The following is a 23,768-nucleotide window of genomic DNA, read 5'->3' as shown; positions in this document are numbered from 1 at the left end:
CCTTACAATCCCTACTCTCCTCTACAAGAGATTTACTGTCCATGGTACATATCGGAACCTCAGGCAGTGAGCCAGGGCCATACTTTTAACAGTTCTACCAAAAAAGGAGTGGTATGAACATGTGCAATTAGATTCAAATTAGTTTGGGTCCTTTTTTGTTTGTGACTCATGTTCTAACATGTCTGTTGGTTGTGTTTCAGATGACAAGCCTGTTCAAGAGGAGGATTGGGTGGTGTGCCAGCACCCTGAGTGTCCAGACCAGCGCAGGGCCTCAAAAGTAAGACGACCAAAACTTAAAAGGCTTTTCCTAAGCTAAGCATAGGCAAATATAAGATTCTGATGGTAAAATAATCATGAGGCGAAATATCCCATCACGTCATTACGCTTTTTTTTTCTAACTACACATTTCATCTGTGACCACAAAGAATATTTATTTATTATATTAAATCTTAATGTACAGTGATCCCGCGGGGTCGCCGTCCAAAAAGGTCCCACGATGGTCAAAACCCACAAAGTAGAAACCTTTATCTATGTATTTATTTACTTATTAAATACTTTATTATACATTGAAACCAAAGGACAAACCAAATTTACAGCCTCAAGCCTTTCTTTAACAAATAAAAGTACTGTACTCAATAAACTTTTACTCTTACAAATAACTTCTGTTGTGTGAATTACATTTAAAAAAATATTTTGCGCTAATTGATTTCAGGACGCTATGTTTTTACTTTTCATGATACTTTGTTCGATCATGTCGATGTTATGGAAAACTTCATTAAGGCATGATTTGGCATCACAAAATGTTGAAAGAGTCATATTGGACACCAAAAAATGTCTGTAGCTGCATAAAAATACAAGCCTTATAAGGAAGGACACCGATATTGTATCGATATTAATTGGAAAACGTTAAGAATGAATCCTGTTTGTCCTACAAAAACAATATATACTTTTCCATTTTCAAGCATTTATGAAAAAACACCAAGTCGCCACTTCGGGGATGAATAAAGTATCTATCTATCTAGCTATCTAGCTATCTATCTAGCTAGCTAGCTAGCCCCAAAGAGCAGCATGCGGTTTCAGAGCAAGTAGCTGGTTGTAAAGTCCAACTTTGATGCCGATAGAAAGTATATTTCACTGCCTTTTGGTGAGTTTGTCGGTTCAGAGCATTTTGTTGACATGATGGGTTTTAGAGAAACTTGAAATTGAAAAAGATCTGCTTATACTTAATGTAGGTTTATCAAGCTGTTTTATTTTTATGTACAAGTCAAGTCATGTTTATTTGTATAGCCCTTAAATCACAAGGAGTCTCCAAGGGCTGCACAGACCACAGATTATTGCAAACTACAGACTATAATTACACCATTCCCTGATCTAAAACCTACATGAGGGCAAGTAAAAACAAGTACAAATCTTACTGCAACGTCATTGACGCACATTCAGACACAGGCAGAAAAGGGGCAGTCTGTTTAACCAATTAGAATGTAGAATACAACGCATGATAAAAAAATCAGCGAAAAACGGCCAAACCACGAAAAATATACGGCTATACAGTGTAATCCATTGCTGTAACTTTAATACTTTAGTGTTTTAGTGAAAAAAAAACAAACAACACACACTGACCTAACACTGGTACTTTTTGAATTTCAAAGTTACCTGTGTGTTTTATTCCGTCAGGGAGAAAAAATGCTATTGACCTATTATTCAAATTGAACACTTACTTATGTGGTCATAATCTTCCTCAGTGTTTCAAATACTGCTGTATTCTAAAACTCATTTGGTAAGATTCGTGATTGGGGTGGCGAAACTAATACTGCAATAATTACCTTTTACATGGCAACCCCCTTCCCTGTTAATTTCCTCATCACCAGCAACACTAAACTTCATCTCTATGGTCAGGCTATGGTTGAAAGCTTTTAGGCTGGTTAAAAGGGGTGTCAGGCCTCTTGTGTCTGGCCACTGAACTGTTTAATGAATTAGTGCTTTGAAGCCGCCAGTTTTGACAATAGGAGTCTGGCCAGAAGGCGGAGGGGAGACGGACACAGTGCATGCTCACTGCCTGCTTGTTTTGGTTGTTCAGCTCGGCCTCCTACTGCCTCTCCTTTATGTGATGTCCTTTTTTTCATTTGAGTATTACTCTGGAGACAAAAGGAAGAAAAAAGCTGAAGTCCATGGTAACAGATGAATAAAGGGGTAATAATACTGCATTAGATTTATAGTGCGCCCTTTCTAGCAGTAAACCACAGTTCGGATGTCATTTCAAGTCTACTGCCCTCTAAGACCATATCCGGACTTTTGCACCTTTCATTCACCATTGTGAGTGGAACTAATGGCAAGGTACGCTAAGAGTCTTGCTTAAGGATGACTTGGTAACAGATACATTGGAAAAAGAGTGAGCTATAGAACCTGAACATTCTTTCTGCCACATTTAGTGCCTACTTCCTTCTAAATATTTACCAAAGTTAGGTAAATTGTCAAGAGTTTTCAATTGCTAAATTTAAAATTATAGGAACAATGCAATGTAGTAAAAACAAAATTGGACTGTAAGGCGCACCCAACAATCCAAAATTGGGTATAAATTTTAAAGTGCGCCTTATAACCTGGTGCATCTTTATATACCACAGAATAGGTTGCATACATAGAGTAATTTTAGGTGTTTGTTACTACACGAGGTTTTACGGTATACTTCTGTATTCGAACAATGATTGATTAATCAATATTCATCGCTGGCACAAATCGCAATTCATTGTTGATTTGAACCAGAGGTGTGGTGGTGAGGGTGCCAATGTTCTAGCACTAGACCACTTCTTCACCTGTATGGCAATAACGTTGCAAAAGACAGAAACAGAAAAACAGAAAGTCTTTCAACAAAATACTAAACAAGCTCTTACATCGTAAACTGTGAGGTTAATTACACACAGGTGTAAAAGTGGAGAGACTGTTTAAGCTATCAGAATGCACTATGCAAATGTGTTCCTGGAACCGTCAGTAAATATAGTGTGATATTGAGATAAGCTGTAATGCCTTTTCATATGTTATCTGTACCAGTTGTGGTTTAGTGGTATAGTCCTGGCCCCCCACCTCAGCGATCCAGGTCTGATTTATTTTGTCAACTGTATTTTGTGACTTTAAACAGTGATTATTGCATCATTGCGCTATTATGCTGTTAGTGTATGAAAAGCTCATCAGTTACACTGTAGCTCTTACTGTAGTCTCATTTTGATGCGGTTTATAGTGCACCTAAAGTATGAAAAGTACATGACAAAAGACTATTTTTTGGGGGGGAGTGCGCCATAAAATCTGAGACGCCTTATAATGGGGAAAATACGGTAATACAAAAGCAGAAAAGGGTGATAGTATTGGAAACAACGGATATGTTTACATGCAGGGAGTTGTTAGATTGATACCAAAATTTCCTTTTTCGGCCCAATCAGAATAACACATTTATATGACAAGTGACAAGGGTTAACGCTGTATCTCTTAGTTTGGACAATTTTTAGCAGTATTGGTTATAGTGTAAGTGCAGAAAGTTAGGCGCTGTGGTAGCGTGTGGTGTGCGGAAGGTGTTAGTTAGAGTTGTGTTGAAAAAGCCGCACGTGGTGTCTAGGGCTTGGACGATATGCTTTGGTTATGATTCGATTGTATCATAATACTAAGATGCCGATTGGATTTAAATCAATATGCTCGATAACTGCTGTACTGTACTGTATTACGAATCAATGCAATTGATAATTGCAATTTAATTTTCTTCCCTACAAAAACAAGCAACTCAAATCATACATTTCTGGGACAATAAACCATGATTGAGACAATGAGAATGTAACATACACTCTGCAACAGGTTTACAGACACAAAATGTCATTGACTGAAATGTCAATATAACACAAATGTGGTCCTTTAATATCCTTTTTATGATTAACACTGTAAGATGATAAAAAAATAATAGAGCCTCCAAAAGAAAATTTCATGAATAAATGTTGATTTTAAAAATCGCCAAAAATAAAATCACGATATGTACATGAATCAATTTTTTTTGTTCCATCCCGAGTGGTCTGAGTATATCTGTACACCAAGGATCGATCCAAAATCTCCCCGAAACGACATGCATCAATAGGAGCACCATTTGAAAAGGCACAGTATCTTAGATGGCCATCGAGTATATCTAAACAATTCCAAAATGACGTACGGACACCTTTCTTACTTACGATCGAGATGCGTTCCGGACGATTCTTAGTAAATTGAATTTGTTCGTAAGTTGCTCCAGTGCTATATTTTGTATGGAATGTATGTTTAAGGTTTATATAAGTATGTTTAAAGCTTGTATAAGTAACCATGTTTTGGTTTGTACTAAAAAATAATCATTTATTAAAATAACCTGCTCTATAAAGATAGATAAAGAGAAGTTTAACTTACTTTTGGAAGATGGGCTTCAAAAGTTAGCCGACTTCCTCCTCCGTGGTAAATAGTGGACGGAAAAAAGCGATCCAACCTTTTTCTCAACCGCATCAAGCTTTCTTTTCCAGTTTCATGTCAAGTGAAAGGGCTTGCCTCTTCTTTACACTTAATACCAACCATATCGAATGGATGCACTTAATACCAACCATATCGAATGGATGCACAAGATATTAAACAGTGAAAATGTCAATGTTCTTGGCACGCTGGAGATACAATACAGTATTTTTACACACAAACTGTGACCGTAAGAGGAAGCCGGTGGATGCTGGGTGAGCTCTCACAGCGCCACACGCCGGTAGCGGCGAAAAGAAGCACTACAGTACTGTCCTGTAATCGGAAAAAGGTGCACAATACAAAATCGAACTTAGAGCAATGTCCGGATATTTTTCGAAATCCCGAACAAAATGTTCGGATGTACTGTTGTTCGTAACTCGAATGTTCGTAAGAAGGGGAGTGTCTGCATTATCTTTTTTTCAATATTGCTGTCACTCAAGGTTGATCTGAATCAGAACTATAAATGCTTTAAAAGATTGACATTTTACACTTATTTTTTTTTGCAGTTCATAAATTAAGTATAGGCTAACATTTTGTCAGTAAATACTAAAACTGTGTGGTTCCTATTCGGGAGAGGTCATGTAGAGTTCACACATCAAATTTTAGTGAACAGATTCCACGTGAACATTGATCATGGGGCCGCAGTAGCTCAGGAGGTAGAGCGCTCGTCTGGGGATCATGAGATCGCAGGTTCGAATCCCGGCTCCTCCGTGTTACATGTCGAAGTGTCCTTGGGTAAGACACTGAACCCCTAATGCCCTCAATAAGCAGGTTAGCGCCTTACATGGCTGCACGGCCGCTATTGGGAAATGTGAAGCACACTGTAAAGCGCTTTGGGAAGTCATTGACTTGAAAAGCGCTATATAAATGCGGATCATTTCGTTTCATTTCATCATTTTTTGACTTGTTGTCATGGCCTGACTCACATTGCCAAGCCCTTGATGATGTGATATTCCCCAATGACACAATTCCTAATATTCCACCTGAATTTAAGAATTGAGGTGTGAGTAAATAGCGGCTGAGACATCACCTAATGTTTATTCTGGCATTTTTTTGATGATGAAAAAAATGATTTGGTATGAGAGCTGTTACTCTTCCAATCACCCACCCGGTCTTCATATTTATGCCAAGCCCTTGATGATGTGATATTCCCCAATGACACAATTCCTAATATTCCACCTTAATTTAGGACATGAGGTGTGAGTAAATAGCGGCTGAGACATCACCCACTGTTTAGTCTGGCATTTTTTTAATGACGAAAAAAATGATTTAGTATGAGAGCCGTTACTCTTCTAATCACCCACCCTGTCTTCATATTAATGCAATACTTATTTGCTTCCAACATCTAACAATAGCAGAGGCAATGGTTGGATTTAGAGTCCTGCGCTTAAAAGAGCATTTAGAAATCAAATCCTCTTTCACACTTCTTGATAAAATGTTCCAACTTTTACTACTCTTATCCACTCAAACAAACATTTATAACAATGAAAAACAATCCTGCCTACCCCTGTCTACCTTTTGACAATGTGCAAATATTTAGCAATTATCTTTGTTTTCGCAGGCCATTATTCTGGTTGGCGTTGTTGTCAAAAACAATTTAGCATTAGAAATTTACTGTCAATAGCAAAGCAAATAATCTGCACCAATATTTAACGTATTGTATCTGCTTCTTTATTGGTTACTCAGCCAATAAGCAATCGGTTTAAATCTATCATTTATCCGCTGGTGAAGCGGTGCGTGGGTTATTTTGTTGTGTAGCACTTTCATTCCCATAGAAGTACTGGAGTGGTTGACAGAACAAGGGCCATAGACTATCAGTGGCCATCCAATTTAGTACAGTCCAAAATATGGACGCATTGGACAGTTTTATCCAATGCAAATCGGAACAGAAGTCACTTCACCAAACCTCACTCTTTATAGCACATTGAATTTGCTTTTATGACTAATTCACCAATGTTACACAAGTGCATTGGGTCTCGGCTAAAAATATCGCTCAGGTTTTTTTTGTAAAGGGGAAACCCTTATGATGCGGCAGGGGTAAACCAGTGAAAGCTGTCGGGTTCTGCTGTTGAACAAAAGAGTGTGTTGTGTCACCCTGACCCGAGTGACATGGCCGCTTTCTTGTGTCCCGTTTCATCTGGAGGGACGAAAGCGTGACCAACTCGGGTGCCAAGGTGCCTAACTTGTTTGGGTGTTTGGGCATTTGAGTTGGCCATGGTCCAAAAATTTTTGTGTCTGTTTTTGCTTATTTTTTTCCCTTTTTTATTTTCTTTGTTATTGTATGTGTTTGTTTTGCTGTCGGTCACCCCTTTTGAGGGACATGACCAAGGTAGATAGATAGATAGATAGATTACAACACAGTAAAGATTGTTTACAACAAGATCAGACGTGGTAATCCGGGATTAACATGCAAGAAAGGTTTGAGAGAAAAGTAAGACTAAAAGCATGTTAAGATAAATAGGCAAACATATTTACCAGGTAGTGCATTAGAATCAACAATGAAATGCTCATTTGCTAGGCGTGTCACCTAATTAAACTAATCAAATTTCAAGTACCGGTAGATCTTTTGTCCTGAGCCGCTCGCGCCCTCTCGAGTCAAAATAACAGGCAATGCCACTTTGTAGTTATAATTAGGTTTAGTTTGTCCGTGTTGCTGTGGAGCTAACAAAATGGCCTCATTCAATTTTCATACTACAATGTTGGTCTTGATACACATTCTGCTGCTGTCACTAACATGTATTTTCTCTGATTCAACACATATTCAAACACACTGTTAATCAAGATAATAATTGCAGCAATAATCTACCTTGTTTTTACTATAACAGAGGCCGATAGCGCTGCCACGTGTTTAAGATTTTGCTGTCTCCATGGATTATTTTGCTGGGGTTTACTGCAAATCCAGGAGATTTAATACCGCCTGCAGGGTTTATCGAAGCAAATACAGTCTTGAGTTTAACCTGAAATTGAAGAAGTCATCTCTAAATTTACGTCAGTTTTGCGCTTGAGCTAGTCCCAGCTTGCTTGTCCTTTAGTCTCCTGTGTCTGTCCTGTAAGAATTATAAAGACAGGACCAGACATGTGTAAGGTTTGTCTTACTGTGAAAATAACCCTTTCCCCAAAATCAGGGGCCCAAGGCACATTATGTTGCCAATCACCTTTTTTGCATCACAATATGAACTGTTTAAATTCAAATATCCTCTCCTTTTCTTGTCTCAAATTTTCAGCCCCTCTGTGCTGCAACAGCTGCTGCAAATCTCATTTAACTAGCACTGACATGCCCATGTGCTATAGCGCGGTAGTAAACACAATGATTAAATGACATGTCCCCTTTGTGTACTCTTCAGCTAATCTCAGCAGTCTTTAGAATCTGTTTTCCAATTCCACTGCAAAATGCACTTTTTTGTAGGGATGAAAATGTATTTAGGATAGATGGATGGACGTTTGTTTATTCTATAAAACAGAGCACCAAACGGTAACAATGATCATTACAACTTGAAAACACTTCAAATATTCCTAACTCTGAGCAAGCAATATTTGAGAGATGAGCAGTTCAGCTACAGGCATTTTGTGTTTTGCAACACCTAATGAGTTGCACTTTACTGTGATGCTCAAAAGAACCATAATGGGTAATTTTCCATGTACTTTGTTCTTCTATTCAAAACTTTGCAACCGTGCATGAATCAGTGCTGACTTAAATTGAGCAACGAATTCATCTGAATTGTCTAATAGTTCGATTGGATCATGTCATGTAGTTGCCTCTCTTTTGCTGCCATATCCATATAGGGAGTGCACATGTGTGAAAGCTTCAAATGTGCTAGGTTCTAGCAGACGCCCCAAAGTAATTATAGGAATATTTGGCTAATGGTGCGCTTTTGGCCAGTTAATGCCCTCCTGGCAATATGAATAATTATTTTGCCTTGCCGCTGGCGGTCTGCAGCCAACACCTTGCTGTATGCCATGCTAGCAACAAAAAAAGTGATTTCACGCCAGGTTGAATCAGTACTAACCAGGATGAGCCTTGTCACGAAAAAGGAAAAAAATGTAATAAAAAGAGAATACCTCAAGAATCTAAGATACTTGAGCTTCACGGTTCACGAATCCTTTAACCGCCTGGGTCGTCAGGACCCCACTCACTGTGGTGTGTTTTTAGTAATTACAAACCTGGCTGTGCCCATCCCCCTCCAGGTTGTTTTTTTTTTTTTCCCCCACATGAAACAGATAATGCTGGTTTCCAATATGATCAGTAGCAGGAGAAGCCTGCTGCTAATATACAGCACCTTCATCATCTGGTCGCTGTTGTTGTTGGTGTAAAGCTTCCTACTCACATTTTGCTTCAGATGTACTCTCCTGGACTATTATTTTAGAGAACAACCCAACGCTACTTAAAACATTTTTCTGACTGTTATGTCCTGCAAATAGCTGTTTCAGCAATCAACCAACATCCCGAAGCAATGTATCAACTTTACAGTTTGTTTTGACTGGGAAATACAAGCTCAAGTGATGACCTAGCAATCCCAATTAGTTATTCGGATCCAATAAAACAGACATGGAATAACAGAAAGCAAATAGATGACTGGACTGGCACTCCGAATACATTGTTCCTGATCATTGTATAGACCTAGTAGTTGGGATTTAGAGTCTTAAAGAAGCCCCCAAGCATAGAAGGGTTAAGAAAACAAGCCCTCTTAAATGAGCCTGCAATCATGTATAGCCCATGTAAACTGCATCTTAATGAAATGTTAAGTCCGCACGGCTCAACTACAGAAGCATTGCAAGGCATTTTCCAAATGTATGATTATGGCTTCCCAACTTCAGCACACTTGTTTTCTACATTTGAAGCCAACCAAGCAAACTGGTCATCCGGCCAAGAATATGTGGAAACATAGACCAGCATCCCAGGGGAAATATTTGCTTGTAATCCTCTTAGTGTGTCCGTGCAGCATTTCTTGTGCCGATGTGCTCATCCTCGTTATCCTCACACTGCATCTTTCTTTTGTTTGCCCTTGCATCGCAGACTTCCAGGGAACACTTGTGGAATTTAAAGCTCATGGTGGGTCAGGGGGTTAATGCCAAGGTCGGGTCACATAGGCAACCATCCCAACTAGCCCCAATTTCCCACTCCTCCCCCAACAAGGGCTTTGCCAGAGGGGTCTAATCCCTCATGTTAATTGCATTGCTGCCATCCCGGCTTTCAAGAGTCGCCTCCTCTAATTAAGACTGACAGTGGGGGACATGGATTCAAAAGGTTACTTTATTTCAAACAATTGATGTGGGGTTTTAGTCATTAAAAAGCTACCCACTCCTTTACCCTACTCCAAACATGTGCCACCTCCGCCTACTTTGTTGAGGGTGGCAGGGGGTATGTTTTTGTGCGCTAATCGTGAGGGATTTAAATGAAGTCATCTCTGTTTTAAGAAGAAAACAAGAGAACAGTCGCAGTGTGCCGCCTTAAAAATCTTAATTTTTTTAAATTTAATGTCTGAGTGTTGAACCAGATCTTTGGGAACAGTACCTTGATATTTTTTCTAGGAACTTAAATAAGTGCCACTTTCTTTTTTTCTTGTTGCGTTTCATAACCTTTTTGAAAAAAGTGTTGGGTTTTTTTTTTTTGATCGAAAGCACAATCCGTTCTCTGCATGGCACCGTTATCCAAACCAGACAGTAATTCTGGTATTGCATTGCAGCATGCATGTTGTATTGAAAGCAAAAGCCCTGCCTCAAAAGAGTGAACTGCTCCGACTGCTTGTGAGCAAGATATTTTCTGTTCCCAAACACCGTTTCTTGTGCAATAAGTGATAAAAGCAAAAATTGGATGCCTGCAGGTATAATAATTATTGAGACTGCGTGATGCACTTCGAGTTTTGACCCGCAAGACCATTGCAGGTGTCGACAAGCTTTTGCGTAAGCTTTCATTGATATTTCCTGTTTAGGAGGATATCCTTGTCTGATTTGAGTCAATTCTGACATTTGCTAAACTGACACATTTGTTCACCTATAACAACTAAGACGTTTTTTTTATTTTTCAATTTTATCGGCCAGAATATCAATTTGAAGTTATCAAAGTAAGCTTGTTAACTTTCCAATGGTGGAAACAAAACAGAAAGCAAAACATTAGCCTGAAGAAAAAACACGTTTTATTCTAAGTTGGGACGAGAGGGACTATTTGATATGGATCAACTACATTGCTGGGGAGAAAAAAGGGAGTTCATGGCAGTCAGCTTGTGTGTGGGTGTGGTTGGGAAGGTGGGCGGGCCTGTAACTTTCTGCTTGTGTGTTTCTGTGAGAGCCTGTCAGACTGCTGTCATAAACAAAGTGAACACATCCATTGTCATCGTCTGTGAATTTTGGAATATCATCTAAACCAGAAAGTGAAAACAAGAACATTGCACTAGGAAGCTTAAATTTGATCAGGACCAAAACTCCTTCTCCTGTTGGATCTTGTCAATATTTATTCCACTGAAACTAAAGGCTTATATTTCCTGGGACGCTGACATTTTCTATGGTAGGTAAGCATTAAATATGCTCTTCTTTTTTTTTTTTACCTCTGTGTAATGTTCTTATTAAGTTTCCGTTCGTTCCCTGGTTAAAGTAAAGGCAGGTGTGTGACATCACAATTTACAATGGTGGCTTTTTTCCACATATGAGTGGAACAGCACTTTGTCTGTTTTTCCTCCAAAGTGTGCATATTTCACATCTGCTTCTTATATCAACACGCCAGCCTCCCTCCTGGCACCAACAACCTTCTCCTAAACAGACAAAACTCTCAAACAAATCCTTCTCTGTGTCGAATTTGAAACAGCTCTAATCCAAATGAAAAATCCATTTTGGGATTTAAATATTCCTAACGGGCATTGTGCAGCCCCCTTGTCTATCTGTGCCTGCCCCCAGGCTATGGATGGAATGGCCACTCGCGCAACAATAGACTGTTCTTGCTGCTGTTCCTACATTTGACTTTGAGCCTCAGCTGCAGGTGAGACACATTTTCTCCGCATTCTGGTTTGCATAGTCCAAGTTCAGTTTATCGCTCTAGGAGTATTTTAATGGCGCATTATTGAGTGGGGTATTTTTTTTGTGACTACAACAAGGCAGTTGAATGGCCTGGAGTGCATTATCCTTAAACACATTTCACAATTAAGCCATGTTTACATCTAGCCCGCTAGAACATAGTGGATGTCTTGGTTCTAGAACTACCAGCTGTCTGATAAGAGAGCATTTAAAGTGGTGGTAATAGTTTTCTGAGGTGAGTCGATTACTTCGAGTTGAAACGGATCTCTTGCCACAACTTGTTATCAGGGTTTTCTATAAAGATGTTGAGGTGCACCCCGTTGGAATGTTTACAGTCTAATATATCTTTTGGTTTAAGCCTCCAGTAACCAATTTGGGCGCTGACACCCCCGTTTCAAAAGCGGTAGTTAAGTTATTGTAACTCCGCGACCGTCAGCCTTAAAAAAAAAAAAAATTCTGAAGGTTGCTGGAAAAAGAAGACAGGCTTTGGGGCGGTATAAAAAAAATAAATGGAACCAAAGTAGTTCTCCAAAACACCCACAAGTGGTCACCAACTTCCTCTAATCGTATCTCACAGGCATGCACATGTGGCAACGGACCAATTACAGGCAAGAGGTGACGGGTAATGCATTTTGTCAACCATTTTTGTTATCTGTAACTAATATAAACAAAAAATTTGAATCCTTTAAAACTTCTTCACCATCCACCACACAGGCCCATTAAACGCCGGGTCATGGTGAAAAATAGTTGGCAATATATGGAAAACTAAGAGCAAGACTCAAATTTATTTGTATATATTTATAACAGTTAATTATTTTTCAGTGCTCTTACAATGCAGTCATGTTTAGTGCCATTCGTATCACTGAAAGGTCTGTTTTTTATTATTCCTTTTAAATTGTAATTACTTTATTTTAGCACATATTTATGGTAGATATTGCCAGATATTGAAAGTTTGGGGTTTTCATAAAAAAAGGCCAAAAGTTATAATATGATTTCTGACCTTTTCACGGCCAAAATAACCCCCAAAAAATCCAAGCGGCATCTATGATGCTTGGTCAATTAAGGGTTCAATTTTTTTTTTCAATTACTTCAAGTTAGAGGTAAGATCTTGGGCCCAGACCCGAACCCGTTTCGAACTGGCATAAAATGTCAATATTTAAGTCGAGCTTCTCCTTCATTTTTTTTTTCTTCGTGTAGTACCTGCACAGCATGCACTTGCTTTTACTCGAGTAACAGAATTGGGCGCCGCACTTCGGGTCAGTGCTTATTTTGGCGCGAAGCGCACACTTGATTTGAGGGACCGAGCCCAAAGTGAACTTGAAGCTGCACCTCGGCGCTGCATTTCGGCGCCGCGTGTACTTAAGCCGAAGAAGACACTTGGGTGCCGAAATACGCAGTGTCGCAAAGCAGCTTCGGGTTTACTTTGAGCGCTGTCCATTAAGTAAGGTTAATTTGTTGGGTTCGGGCTCTTGGACCTGCGGGCCGTGTCGGGTCGGGCTGGCTTTTTAGGCCCGATCTTACCTCTATTTCAAATTCAAAGAAAGTTTTTATTTAGATAGTCTCATTATGAAGTGGGGGCTGATGCTTTTTACAGTAAAAATCTCCAAAGACTCAGTTTTTAAGCGGTTGTTTCACAACCCATTGGTTGCGGGTTTGACCCCATGTCCCTGTGATCATGTTAAAGTGTCGTTGCAACAGATTTAGAAACCCAATCGCGCCTGATGCTGCATCATCATTAGAAGGTCAATAAGTCTTTGAATGGAACACATTTCAAGTGATTTACGGTGGGAAAGCACTATTACCTAAGAACTATTTGCCCATTCCCAACTTGGGAAATCTACATCATTTGTCATTTAGCAGATGATTGCATTACAGAAGCTGGACTTAGGTTCATCCCAGACACTGACTCATGGGAACTTTGGTGTACTATGTATAGTATGTAATATGAGCCTAACTTGGTGAATCGTATGTTTGATTGCATAAAAATGAGTAAATATAGTTTTAAAAACAAGTTTGCACAAAATGTTCCTTACATTAAAATTTGCCCATTCTAATGAATTATAAGATTGAGCTTATATGTTTACTATGACTGAAGTATATTTATCAAAGTGGTTGCTCTTCCCATTAATCAGTAGCCAACTTAGCCCGGTTTCAAAAAAAAGGTCACTTACCCCTGCTTCAGAGCCAGTCACGAATTTTGCTTTCAGTCTCTTTTCAGAAAAGGGAATTCCGTCTTGAATAGCTTTGGATATACTGTCCTGCTTTTATCAATTGTATCACTTTAAATGTATTTACTTGATGACATCTGCTTGTAGCAATATTTTAATGGAGGCCATCTGACATGCATTTTTTGACTTTTTGGGTTATTTTGAGACCATAGTGATCCCTTGCAGTGCTGCTCAATGTTTATTCTTCTCCCATACATTTCTTATGTTCCCCAGTAAAGACAAAGATCTCATTTTGACAATTGTAACTGAATTTGCCATTGCTACTGCTCTGTTGATAATAAGGTAAGATATGTCTCTTTATTTGAAATAATTATTTTACTTATCTATCCCTTGAATTTTATGCTGCTGCTATTTTATATTTTCATTAAGACTTCATGGTGATGGTAATAATGTAGTTACCCATTAATTAGGAATGGGGTTGATTTACTGTGATTGTTTGCATTTAGACAGAGGTGTAGATGATAATGTGGAGGTTCATGGGCTGGCAGCAGCCTTTTTTCAGCTGTTTTCAGGTGCACAGCGATTAGAAGGCACATATTAACTACTAACACTCTTTTTGGATTCTCTATCTCCTCATTCCTTTATTCGTGGATTAATACATTTCAAATGAGTTACCAATTTGACCATGCAGTTACCGCACTCGGAGGTGTAAAAATAATAACAGAAAATGCAAATAAATGCAGCAAAACAGACTATGTAGAATACCCTAAATGTGATAAGAGTATCAACTGCAAACTTAGGGTATACATTTCTCTTTAGGTTATCCGTAATATTAAAAAACTGTGTTCTGAGATCAAATCTAGCTACCAGACTTGTGCAGAGTTTGCATGTTCTCCCCGTGCTTATGTGGGTTTCCTCCCGGTACTCCGCTTTCCTCCCACATTCCAAAAACATGCATGTCAGGTTAATTGTCCGGTCCAAATTGTCCCTAGGTGTGAATGAGCGAGTGAGGTGTCTGTCCTATTGTGCCCTGCGACTGGCTGGCAACCAGTTTAGGGTGTCCCCTGCCCACTGCCCGAAGACAGCTGAGATTGGCTCCGGCACCCCTGCGACCCTACTGAGGATAAGCGGTGCAGATGATGGATGGTGTGTGTGTGTGTGTGTGTGTGTGTGTGTGTGTGTGTGTGTGTGTGTGTGTGTGTGTGTGTGTGTGTGTGTGTGTGTGTGTGTGTGTGTGTGTGTGTGTGTGTGTGTAATTTTACAATGTATTTAACACTCTGCTACATATATGTAATGTAATTTTGTGTGTGAGGGTGGGGGAATGATTTGACATCTAACAAAAAGAAAAAGTAAAATACTACAACTTGTTAATGAGTCTTTTTCCATGAAGGAGTGTTTTTCTGCATAATAAATAAGGGAAATTGTGATTCAGGTGTTTGTAAGTATATGTATATGCTTGTCTCTGATTCTATTAGGGTTGATTTTGGCAAACTAATACTGAGACACTTCCTGTTCTAAACGTGTTTGCATTATTTGTTTTGTTTATTACAATTTAATCATTCGTATTAATAAACACTGGGTACCCTTACCAAAAGCTCAACTAATTGCTTAAGTTTACATGAATTCTTTCATGAACAGACCGGTAGAACATTTAAACATGCTTATATCATTTTAAATAAGGAAAACTAAGGTAGGCCAGCATTTCAATATAATTTGACAGATGCTTTGTTGTTGTTTTTCCATATGTTAACAGGATGAACCTCTCTCATGGTTGTTTTGTGTCACCTTGAAGGATTAAACATAAGTGCCTCTGTTTGAGTAGCTCAACATGTGCATAGCTACAATGAACATTACAATGAAGTAATGTAAAGCAGGTGTGCACACTGGCGGACATGAGTGTTGCATAAGCGCATCTGCTGCTCCTTGCTAACCTTATTTATTGATAATAAATAATACATGGGCGGGGAACATTCTGCCTTCCACCCTTTGATCTCAGTAATCCATTGCCAGGCACCAATCTCCGACTCAGCAAATGGTCCAGGTTGAAACGCAACTACTATACTAATATTTTGGCTCGTCAACTCTCATATTTCGCTCTTCGGGGGACAAAGCAGACTGTCTAGGAGACAAAAGTGGAGGAAAGGAACATTGACCAGAAAAACCTCAAAGATTCGCCATGCAGAAGTTGACTTTTAAGTTACTCTGTTAAATGGTGCAACAGTTCTTTCTAAAGCTTGTGGTATCTGCTCAGCTCAGCTTTTCACCCGTCTTGCTCTTAATCTTACAACTGAAGGCCCATTTACAATATAATTGCTACACAGGCTTTAACGCGAACCTGCAGGTGGAGCAATGTGTCAACTTGCAAATGTGCAGCTGTTTCCCTCAGAGTTGAGCAGTTTCGCTCCGGTTGGTAATGACTGGTAAGCCCTTGTGGAGCTTGCGTCCCAACAAAACACAGTGGTAGCCCTTAAATATGAGAATCACAAAAACATGAAAATATCGCTATACAATCGTTTACAAAAATCTTGCTCACTATACCCTTTAGGTATCAGTGAACACTACTTTGTAACACCTGAATTGCATTCTGTGGTAGACCCCCCTAAAATCCTTATACATCAACTTTTTATTCTGAGACAGGATAGTCACTAAGATGTGCACCATCCTCCTCTGGTTATGATTACGTTTCCAGGTGTTTTTGTTATTTATTTATTTGAAATTGTTTTTGACCATTTCAATACTTCAGCTCACTTCAGAGTTATATTATGAAGCGAATTATCTTTATTGTCATTGATATGAATGATGTGAAACGTATGCAATGAGATTTGGCATGACATAAAGAGAAAAATAAGATAAATGACTGTCATGATAAATTGGCAAAAATAATTACCAAGTCGGGCTTTGAGATTGGCCTAAGTTATATAATAGTACAATGAAAAAGAATAGTGCATCGTAACAGTAGTGCAATGAAAAGTAGTACAATAAAATTTAGCAGCAACAAAAAAAATCTGCAAGATAAATATATTCAGTGTTGCACACTTGTTTAGGGTGGTGATAATCATGTCACTGAGCCTATTAGTCATTGTTTTAAGGGACCTCTAGCACCTACCAGAGGGCAACAGGTCAACGAGGTGGTGGACAGGCTGAGAAGAGTCTTGTAATGTTAATGGTTCTGCCGCGGTATCACAGTGCGGCAATTTCCTCCAGACTGGGGCAAAGAGCAGCCGACAATCTTCTGGGCTGTGTTGATTACTCTTGTATGTTTTTCCTGTCCACTGCCGGACTCACTGCATACAACACGGTGATGCCGGATGTCAGAATGCTCTCCACTGTGGCTTTGTAGGACACCTTCAGCTTCTGTTAAGTTATTTACTTCAAATTGTTTTTATAATGTCCATTTCAGTACTTGAGAATGCTCGAGAAGTGAAAAATGTGCCAAACGCATCTAGATGTGTATATACTGCAGAATATTCTAACTTTTAAGTTATTATCTGATATCCATTTAAACTAAACCCTAATCCTATTCATTATACAACAAAAGCAAACAATTTGACTTGCTATATCCAACTATTTCAGAAGGGACTGCACCTTTTCGCACAAGAATACAGCCGTGCAGTCATTCAGATTCAGATTCAGATTCAGATCTACTTTATTGTCATTCTAGTACACGTGTATACAGAACGAAATGTCGATGGATCTGACTCCCACAGTTTCCCTCAGTGTCCTTCAGTGTACAGATATAAATAAAGCTGTATTGAGTTATTTACCATAGTGCCGATAGTGCAAGAAGAGACGCTAACCAGATGTGCAAGATGGGCAGTCAGGTTAACAAGTCAGGTACACAGTACCATTATATTGTAAACAATAACACTGTAAGTAATAACACTGTAAGTAACAATAGTGCAGAGATCAAATGTGCAAGGAGTGGCAAGCTATAAAAAAACTGCCACTAGTGCAAAAGTCAAATTAGCAGCCGTTTAGATTTTAGTTAACTATATGTTAGATTGACCATTTAACAGTCTAATGGCCAGGGGGACTAGACTATTGCGGAGCCTGGTGGTCCTGCACCGCACACTGCAGTACCTCTTCCCAGAGGCTAGCAGAGTGAATAGTCCATGATGGGGGTGAGAGGGGTCCCCGGTAATGTTCTTAGCATGGGATAAGCAGCGCTTCTGGCCAATGTCCTGAATGGAGGGAAGTGTAGTCCCGATTATTTTCTCCGCTGTCCTCGTTACCCTCCTCACACTACCCCAGTCGGTAGCGCTGCAGCCTCCACACCACACAGAGATACAGCTGGTCAGGATACTCTCTATGGTGCCCCTGTAGAATGTGATGAGGGATGGTGGGGGCAGGTGGGCTCTCCTCATCCTCCGCAGGAAGTACAGGCGCTGCTGTGCCCTCTTAACCAGAGATGCAGTGTTCACGGACCAGGTGAGTTTGTTTGTGATGTGCACCCCTAGGAACTTGATACTGCTGACAACCTCCACAGCCTTGTTGTTGATGCAAAGTGGGGCATGGTTGGGCTGGTTTTTCCTAAAGTCGACAATGATCTCTTTAGTCTTGTCAACATTCAGGACCAGGCTGTTGTCCTTGCACCAGCCCACCATCTGCTCCACTTCCTCTCTGTAGGCCAGGTCGTTGTCATCCCTGATGAGGCCCACCACCGTTGTGTCGTCAGCATACTTCACGATGTGGTTTGTGGCGGACCTAGGGGCGCAGTCGTGTGTCATCAAGGTGAACAGCAAGGGGCTTAGGACGCAGCCTTGGGGGGAGCCCGTGCTGAGGTAGATGACATCTGAACTGTTCTGACCTATCCGCACAGATTGGGGTCTGTCACAGAGGAAGTCCAGCAGCCAGTTCCGCAGGGGGGTGTTGAAACCCAGAAGCCCCATTTTGTCTACCAGATGTTGTGGGATGATGGTGTTGAATGCTGAACTGAAGTCCAGGAACAGCATCCGCACATGGGTGTTCTTCTCCTCTAGGTGTGTCAGGCTCAGGTGAAGCGCAGAGGAGATGGCATCCCTGGTGGAGCGGTTTGTCCTGTAGGCAAACTGAAAGGGGTCGAATGAAGAGGGGAGACTGGAGGTGATGTGCTCTTTAACCAGTCTCTCGAAGCACTTCATTATGATAGGAGTCAGTGCAACGGGCCGGTAATCGTTGAGTGATAAGATCTGGGTTTTCTTTGGCACTGGGATGATGTTGGCAAATTTGAAGCATGATGGTACTTTGGCTTGGTCTAGCGAGGTGTTGAAAATGTCTGTTAGTACACAAGCCAGCTGATCGGCGCACTCCCTAAGTACCCGCCCCGGAATGTTGTCCGGGCCTGGAGCCTTCCTTGTGTTGACCCTATGTTCCATGTTATCTTCTTTCATGTTGAAACAGCTCTCATAATGTGTGGATCATTTTAGGGATAATCCTGACTTGCCTTCTAAGTCATACTTTTCCAATTTGGCTACTTGCAGTCATAAATGACGCACATCCTGCCTAATAAGTGTACTTGCTCTTATGCTTTACTCTAGATTCACACTTTATCAAACCGCTGTCGTGCATGATGTCATGTGAGGCGTCAAAGTGGGGGGGAGGGATTTTTTAAGGGTTATTGATCTATCTTCTTTATTCATTATCCATTATCTGTTATCGGTCAGTTCATAATACGCTACAAAGCCTAGGAGCCGGGACTCACTCTCAGCCAAAAGGCCAAGCTAAGGTCCTAGCCCTAAAGCCTTGCTGCGATCATTGCGGATGCACCGTTCCCGGAGGTACTGCAATACCGGGCCGATGCGTGGAGTGGACAGAGCAAGCTCTTATTCCATATCCGGATTGCTAGTGGAAGCTCCTAGGGAGCGTCAAAGGAGGATTTTTTTTTGGTCTTTTTTTTTTTAAAGACTACTCAAACCAACCTTGGGTACGGTTCAATGTGAAGGGCTCCCAAGTTAGTACACATTTCTGAATTATCAGATTTGCTTCAATCATATTTATGGTTATCAACATTTGTGCAAAGACAGTGAACATAAACAATAGCTCTTATAATAATTAGAAATACATATCATTTGAATAAATATGATATGCAACACTTTGAGACATCAACGTATCAATCGCATGGTTCAGTCCAGTATAAACAGTGGAGCAAATAAGTATTCAAATAACCACCAATTGTGCAAGTTCTCTTACTTGAAAAGATGAGAGAGGCCAGTATTTGTCAAGATGGGTAAATCAACTATGAGAGACAGAATGTGGAAATAAACAGAAAATCACATTGTTTGATTTTGAAAGTATTTCTTTCCAAGTTAGAGTGGATACTAAATACCATATTTTCTGGACTTTGAGTTCCTCCAGAGGATAAGTCTCATATCCAGGCCCTTGTGCGCTTTGCTACAGAGCATTTGGATGATCAAGAAGAGAGAGAAAGAGAGAGAATGAGTCAGCGAGAGAGAGAGATATAACGAGAGAGAGTTGGCGAGAGAGTGAGAAATAGGGAGCTAGATTATGTGATCGAAAGAGAGCAAGAGAGAGAGAGTGGGAGTGATTGAATGAAAGACAGACAGGGAAGAGGAAGATTGAAAGAGGGAAAAAATGGAAGGAGGGAGGTTGGGAAGGAAATAAAGGGGAGAGAAAGGGAAAAAGAGAGAGGTAGCAGAGAAACTTTTTCCGAGTTAAGATGGCAATATCAAGTCACGTTCATTTGTATAGCCCTTAACCACAAGAAGTCTCAACGGGCTGCACATACCACAAACTATTTCAAACTAATATGAAACCAGCTCCTGATCTAAAGCCTATATGAGGGCAAGGAAAACCTCAAAACCTCAGCATCAGAAAAATTAAGAAACCTTGAAGTGTCCGCACATGAGGTAATCCTAAATTCCAGGATGACCAGGCTGAAATAGATGTTGCAGTACGCAGACATTGTCAACATGAAAGCGGTTATTCATAAGAAATAGAATATAAGTGAGTTTTAAGCCTAGATTTAAACAGTTCCACTGAGGTTGCAGATCAAATCTCAGAGGGCAGAGAATTTCACAGCACTGGGGCCCAAATGGAGACCGCTCTCAAACCTGCCGAGCTCTTCTTGGGTCTTGCAATCACTAGTAGAACAGCATTTTCAGAGCAAAGGAACATAGGGGGAAATTAATTCTGAAAGATATCAGGGGGCAAGTCCATGCATTTTTTTTAAAAATACTATCAAAACTTGAGATTCACATCTTAAACTGACAGGGAGCCAATGCAGGTTAGCTAAAATCCGGGTAATGTGATCAAACTGTCTTAGTTAAAAGTCTTGCTGCATCATTTTGTACCAGCTGCAGGCTCTTGATGCTAGACTTTGGCAAGACCAGAGAGTACCAACCTCATGTTTTGACGTACTTTTCTAATCATTCAAAGCATGACACCACACAATGGTGGTTCCTTACCCCTGTTCTATGCCCTCTGTTCCCTTCCCAAATTTAAGAAGGGTAACAAAAGTAAGGTAACATCATTTTTGCTTAAACTGATTCGTCAGGTAGAAACCTTCGATTTTATTTGAAATAGTCAACTAATTATAATTAAAGCCATCTTTTGAGAAAACGGTTCATTAATGTGCAGCTCTGTGAGACCGTTGTTGTTGTGAACGCAATCACAGAGTTTTTTTTAATCTAACCTGTTCTATCTTAAGGGCTGGGAAAAAAAAGAGTAAGGGAGGGGTCGTATGCATGAAAAAGGGAAGGCAGCAGGACATGACTTTTCTCTTGTGGCGTGTCGAGCGGCTCTGTTTAATCTCTGTTGGACCGTCAAGATGGTCTTGACTAAGCACAGGCACTAATTTGGCCTCAATATTTGGTCAGAAACTCTTCTCAGAGGCTCCTGAAATTTGTTCTTCTTTTTGTTCCCCCTTCATTTGTTTTCTTTATAATTTTGGTGGGATTCCTTATTATTTTTCTTTGAACCCACCCCTTCCTGTCCTATTAAAGATGTGATTATACCTGGCTAGACATTAAGAGGAAGGGATTATTGGTTAATAAGGGGGGCCAGGTTGTTGCAGCCTGGTGAGATGACGGACTGGACGTTTGGCTAACTTAGATATCGAGTCCTTGCACTCCCTAATATTGGTGTAGTTTGCAGAAGTACTTAACCATTTCCCTGTGACATCAACAGAGTACTTCCTCTTTAATAGGAAGTGGAACATCCTTACTTCCTGTTGAACCGGTCAGTTACTGGAGTCACACTTGAGGATATAAAATCATTATGGGGTGTGTCTTTTCTAAATGCATATATACATTTTTTTTCTTTATCAAGTCAATTGTTGGTAATAGAAGCATAGAGTATTGTTAGTTATAATGTTTAGGGATTGTGATTTCAATTTTTCAAATACAATGCAAGATAAACAGCAAAAATACACTAATAGCAACAGGTGATACAGAAAATATGTTTACAAAGATCAGTTAAGAAAAACACAAATAATAAATGCGGACGATTTACTGACTTTTTTAAATTTGCAGTTTTCTTGAGCCAACATTTCAACAGGTTTATACATGAAGACTTTTTAGGATACCTGAAATATAGTTGCATGCCCTCTATTTAAATTTTTAAAATACATTTTTGTTTTAGTTTTTTAAATACAAATAAAAATGTATTCCTACTTGATTGTTGATAGGTTTTAAGCACTGGTAGGTACAAATTCAAATAATATTTAAAAACATCCCAAATAATTTGTTGATTAATCAAAATATGAGATTTTTGACAGGCCAGTCTACCATCATTAACATTATAATTGCATTTTACCCTTTTTGATGCCTTGGTCACATGTGAATGTATCACTAGAGAGTCGAAAAAAGGCATCTCATAAGACAAGCTCAATGCAGAAAAGCCTTTAAATTTCAGTGATGACATTGTTGTAAGAGCTAGACTATTGAGTGCACTCGCATGCATTAAATCCACCCAAGCACAATGACAGGAAGTACATTAGCAGGACTTCCATTGTATCTACCCGAACATAACCGCATCTAAAAGAGTTGCGTGATGATGGCACAGGCGTGCAAATGCCTCCTGGTGTTTTGAAGCCCACCACCCTTTGAGATAAAAGTTTACGGGGGTTTGTTGGTGCGGAGTTGGATCTGTCTGGTTTGAGACGGATCTACTTAATCCTGCAGCCTTCTGCTGCCTGTTGTCTGGGCTGTGGAAAAGCTTCCAGGACATTGCTGGTCCCTGCTTAGCTTAGCTGTTAAAGCTGATCGCAGAGGTGAAAATCTAACATACCAAGACAGATGGAGAGAATGTTGGCGTGTCTTAATCTTTGGAATGATTGTGTGTTCAATTGAATTTCAAGGTTTTGTCAAACTGTTAGTAGTAAGATTGCTTCGTGTATAGCTGATTTTTACAGAGTTCAAATTAAAGCCATACTTTTGTCAACCTGACAGTTTGGTTTCTATATATTTGCAGGTTTGCCACCACCCTGATTGCCAAGGCCTGAATAGCAAAAGCCCACTTCACCTGTGTGAGTCATGTGACTCGCGTTGCCACTTGGAGAAGGACAACATGCACTTTGACCGACACCCCCGGTTTGACTTACAACCTCAAGGTAGCTTACAGCGTTTGGATTGTTTCACATTAGGGATCACTAATCAATACACAAAACTTCCCCAAAACTGGAGATTAGGGAAGGACACAATATGTTGCACATTTTCTTTGTTGCCATTACATCAACTGTTGTTGGTGACTTTTTGTTTTGTTTTTGTTTTCTGTTTTGACATTGTAATGGTGATTCAAATCATGACAATTAAGAGTTAATTACCACCAAGGAATGTGTTATTTGAATGGGTTAGTTTGTGCATGACTTCCTGGATGGAGTTTCTCCTCTTAGAAATAAATTGTGATATTACTGAAGATATTGCATTAAGAGCCACACATCAAAGATAGAAATATTATTCATTGTTATTATTATTGTTATTGTCAACAAGTATTTTCCCTGTTCTTTTTAGCCTCCATCCTGGCTCGTAACGTTTCCACTCGATCCTGTCCCCCACGGACCAGTGGCCCCTCTGACCTAGAAGAAGATGATGAGGGAAGCAGTGACCGCGGGTTTGAAGACTTTCCTCTTGCTGTATGGTTAAATAATGTAAT

At 39.9% G+C, this 23,768-nt stretch overlaps 1 protein-coding gene across 3 annotated transcripts in view; it reads left to right on the top strand.

Moving 5' to 3' along the window:
• The window catches only part of plekhg5b (pleckstrin homology domain containing, family G (with RhoGef domain) member 5b), a 73,326-nt gene that overhangs the window by 18,494 nt on the left and 31,064 nt on the right, over positions 1-23,768 (top strand). Inside the window, exons 2-4 of one of the 3 annotated variants that reach the window (XM_088330919.1) lie at positions 201-277; positions 23,088-23,226; positions 23,627-23,726. In XM_088330919.1, the coding sequence (XP_088187045.1) occupies positions 201-277; positions 23,088-23,226; positions 23,627-23,726 (316 nt within the window). Of the gene's footprint in view, positions 1-200; positions 278-10,823; positions 11,009-13,740; positions 14,022-23,087; positions 23,227-23,626; positions 23,727-23,768 lie in introns of those variants that run through there. The other 2 variants (XM_088330920.1, XM_088330921.1) reach the window with 2 other exon arrangements.

The sequence above is a fragment of the Urocampus carinirostris genome, chromosome 3 (assembly GCF_059441175.1).
Source record: "Urocampus carinirostris isolate Australia breed hairy pipefish chromosome 3, RoL_Ucar_1.0, whole genome shotgun sequence".
NCBI classification, from domain to species: Eukaryota; Metazoa; Chordata; class Actinopteri; order Syngnathiformes; family Syngnathidae; genus Urocampus; species Urocampus carinirostris.
The sequence above is the reverse complement of the archived record's forward strand: the minus strand, read 5'-3'. Positions and strand labels throughout refer to the sequence as shown.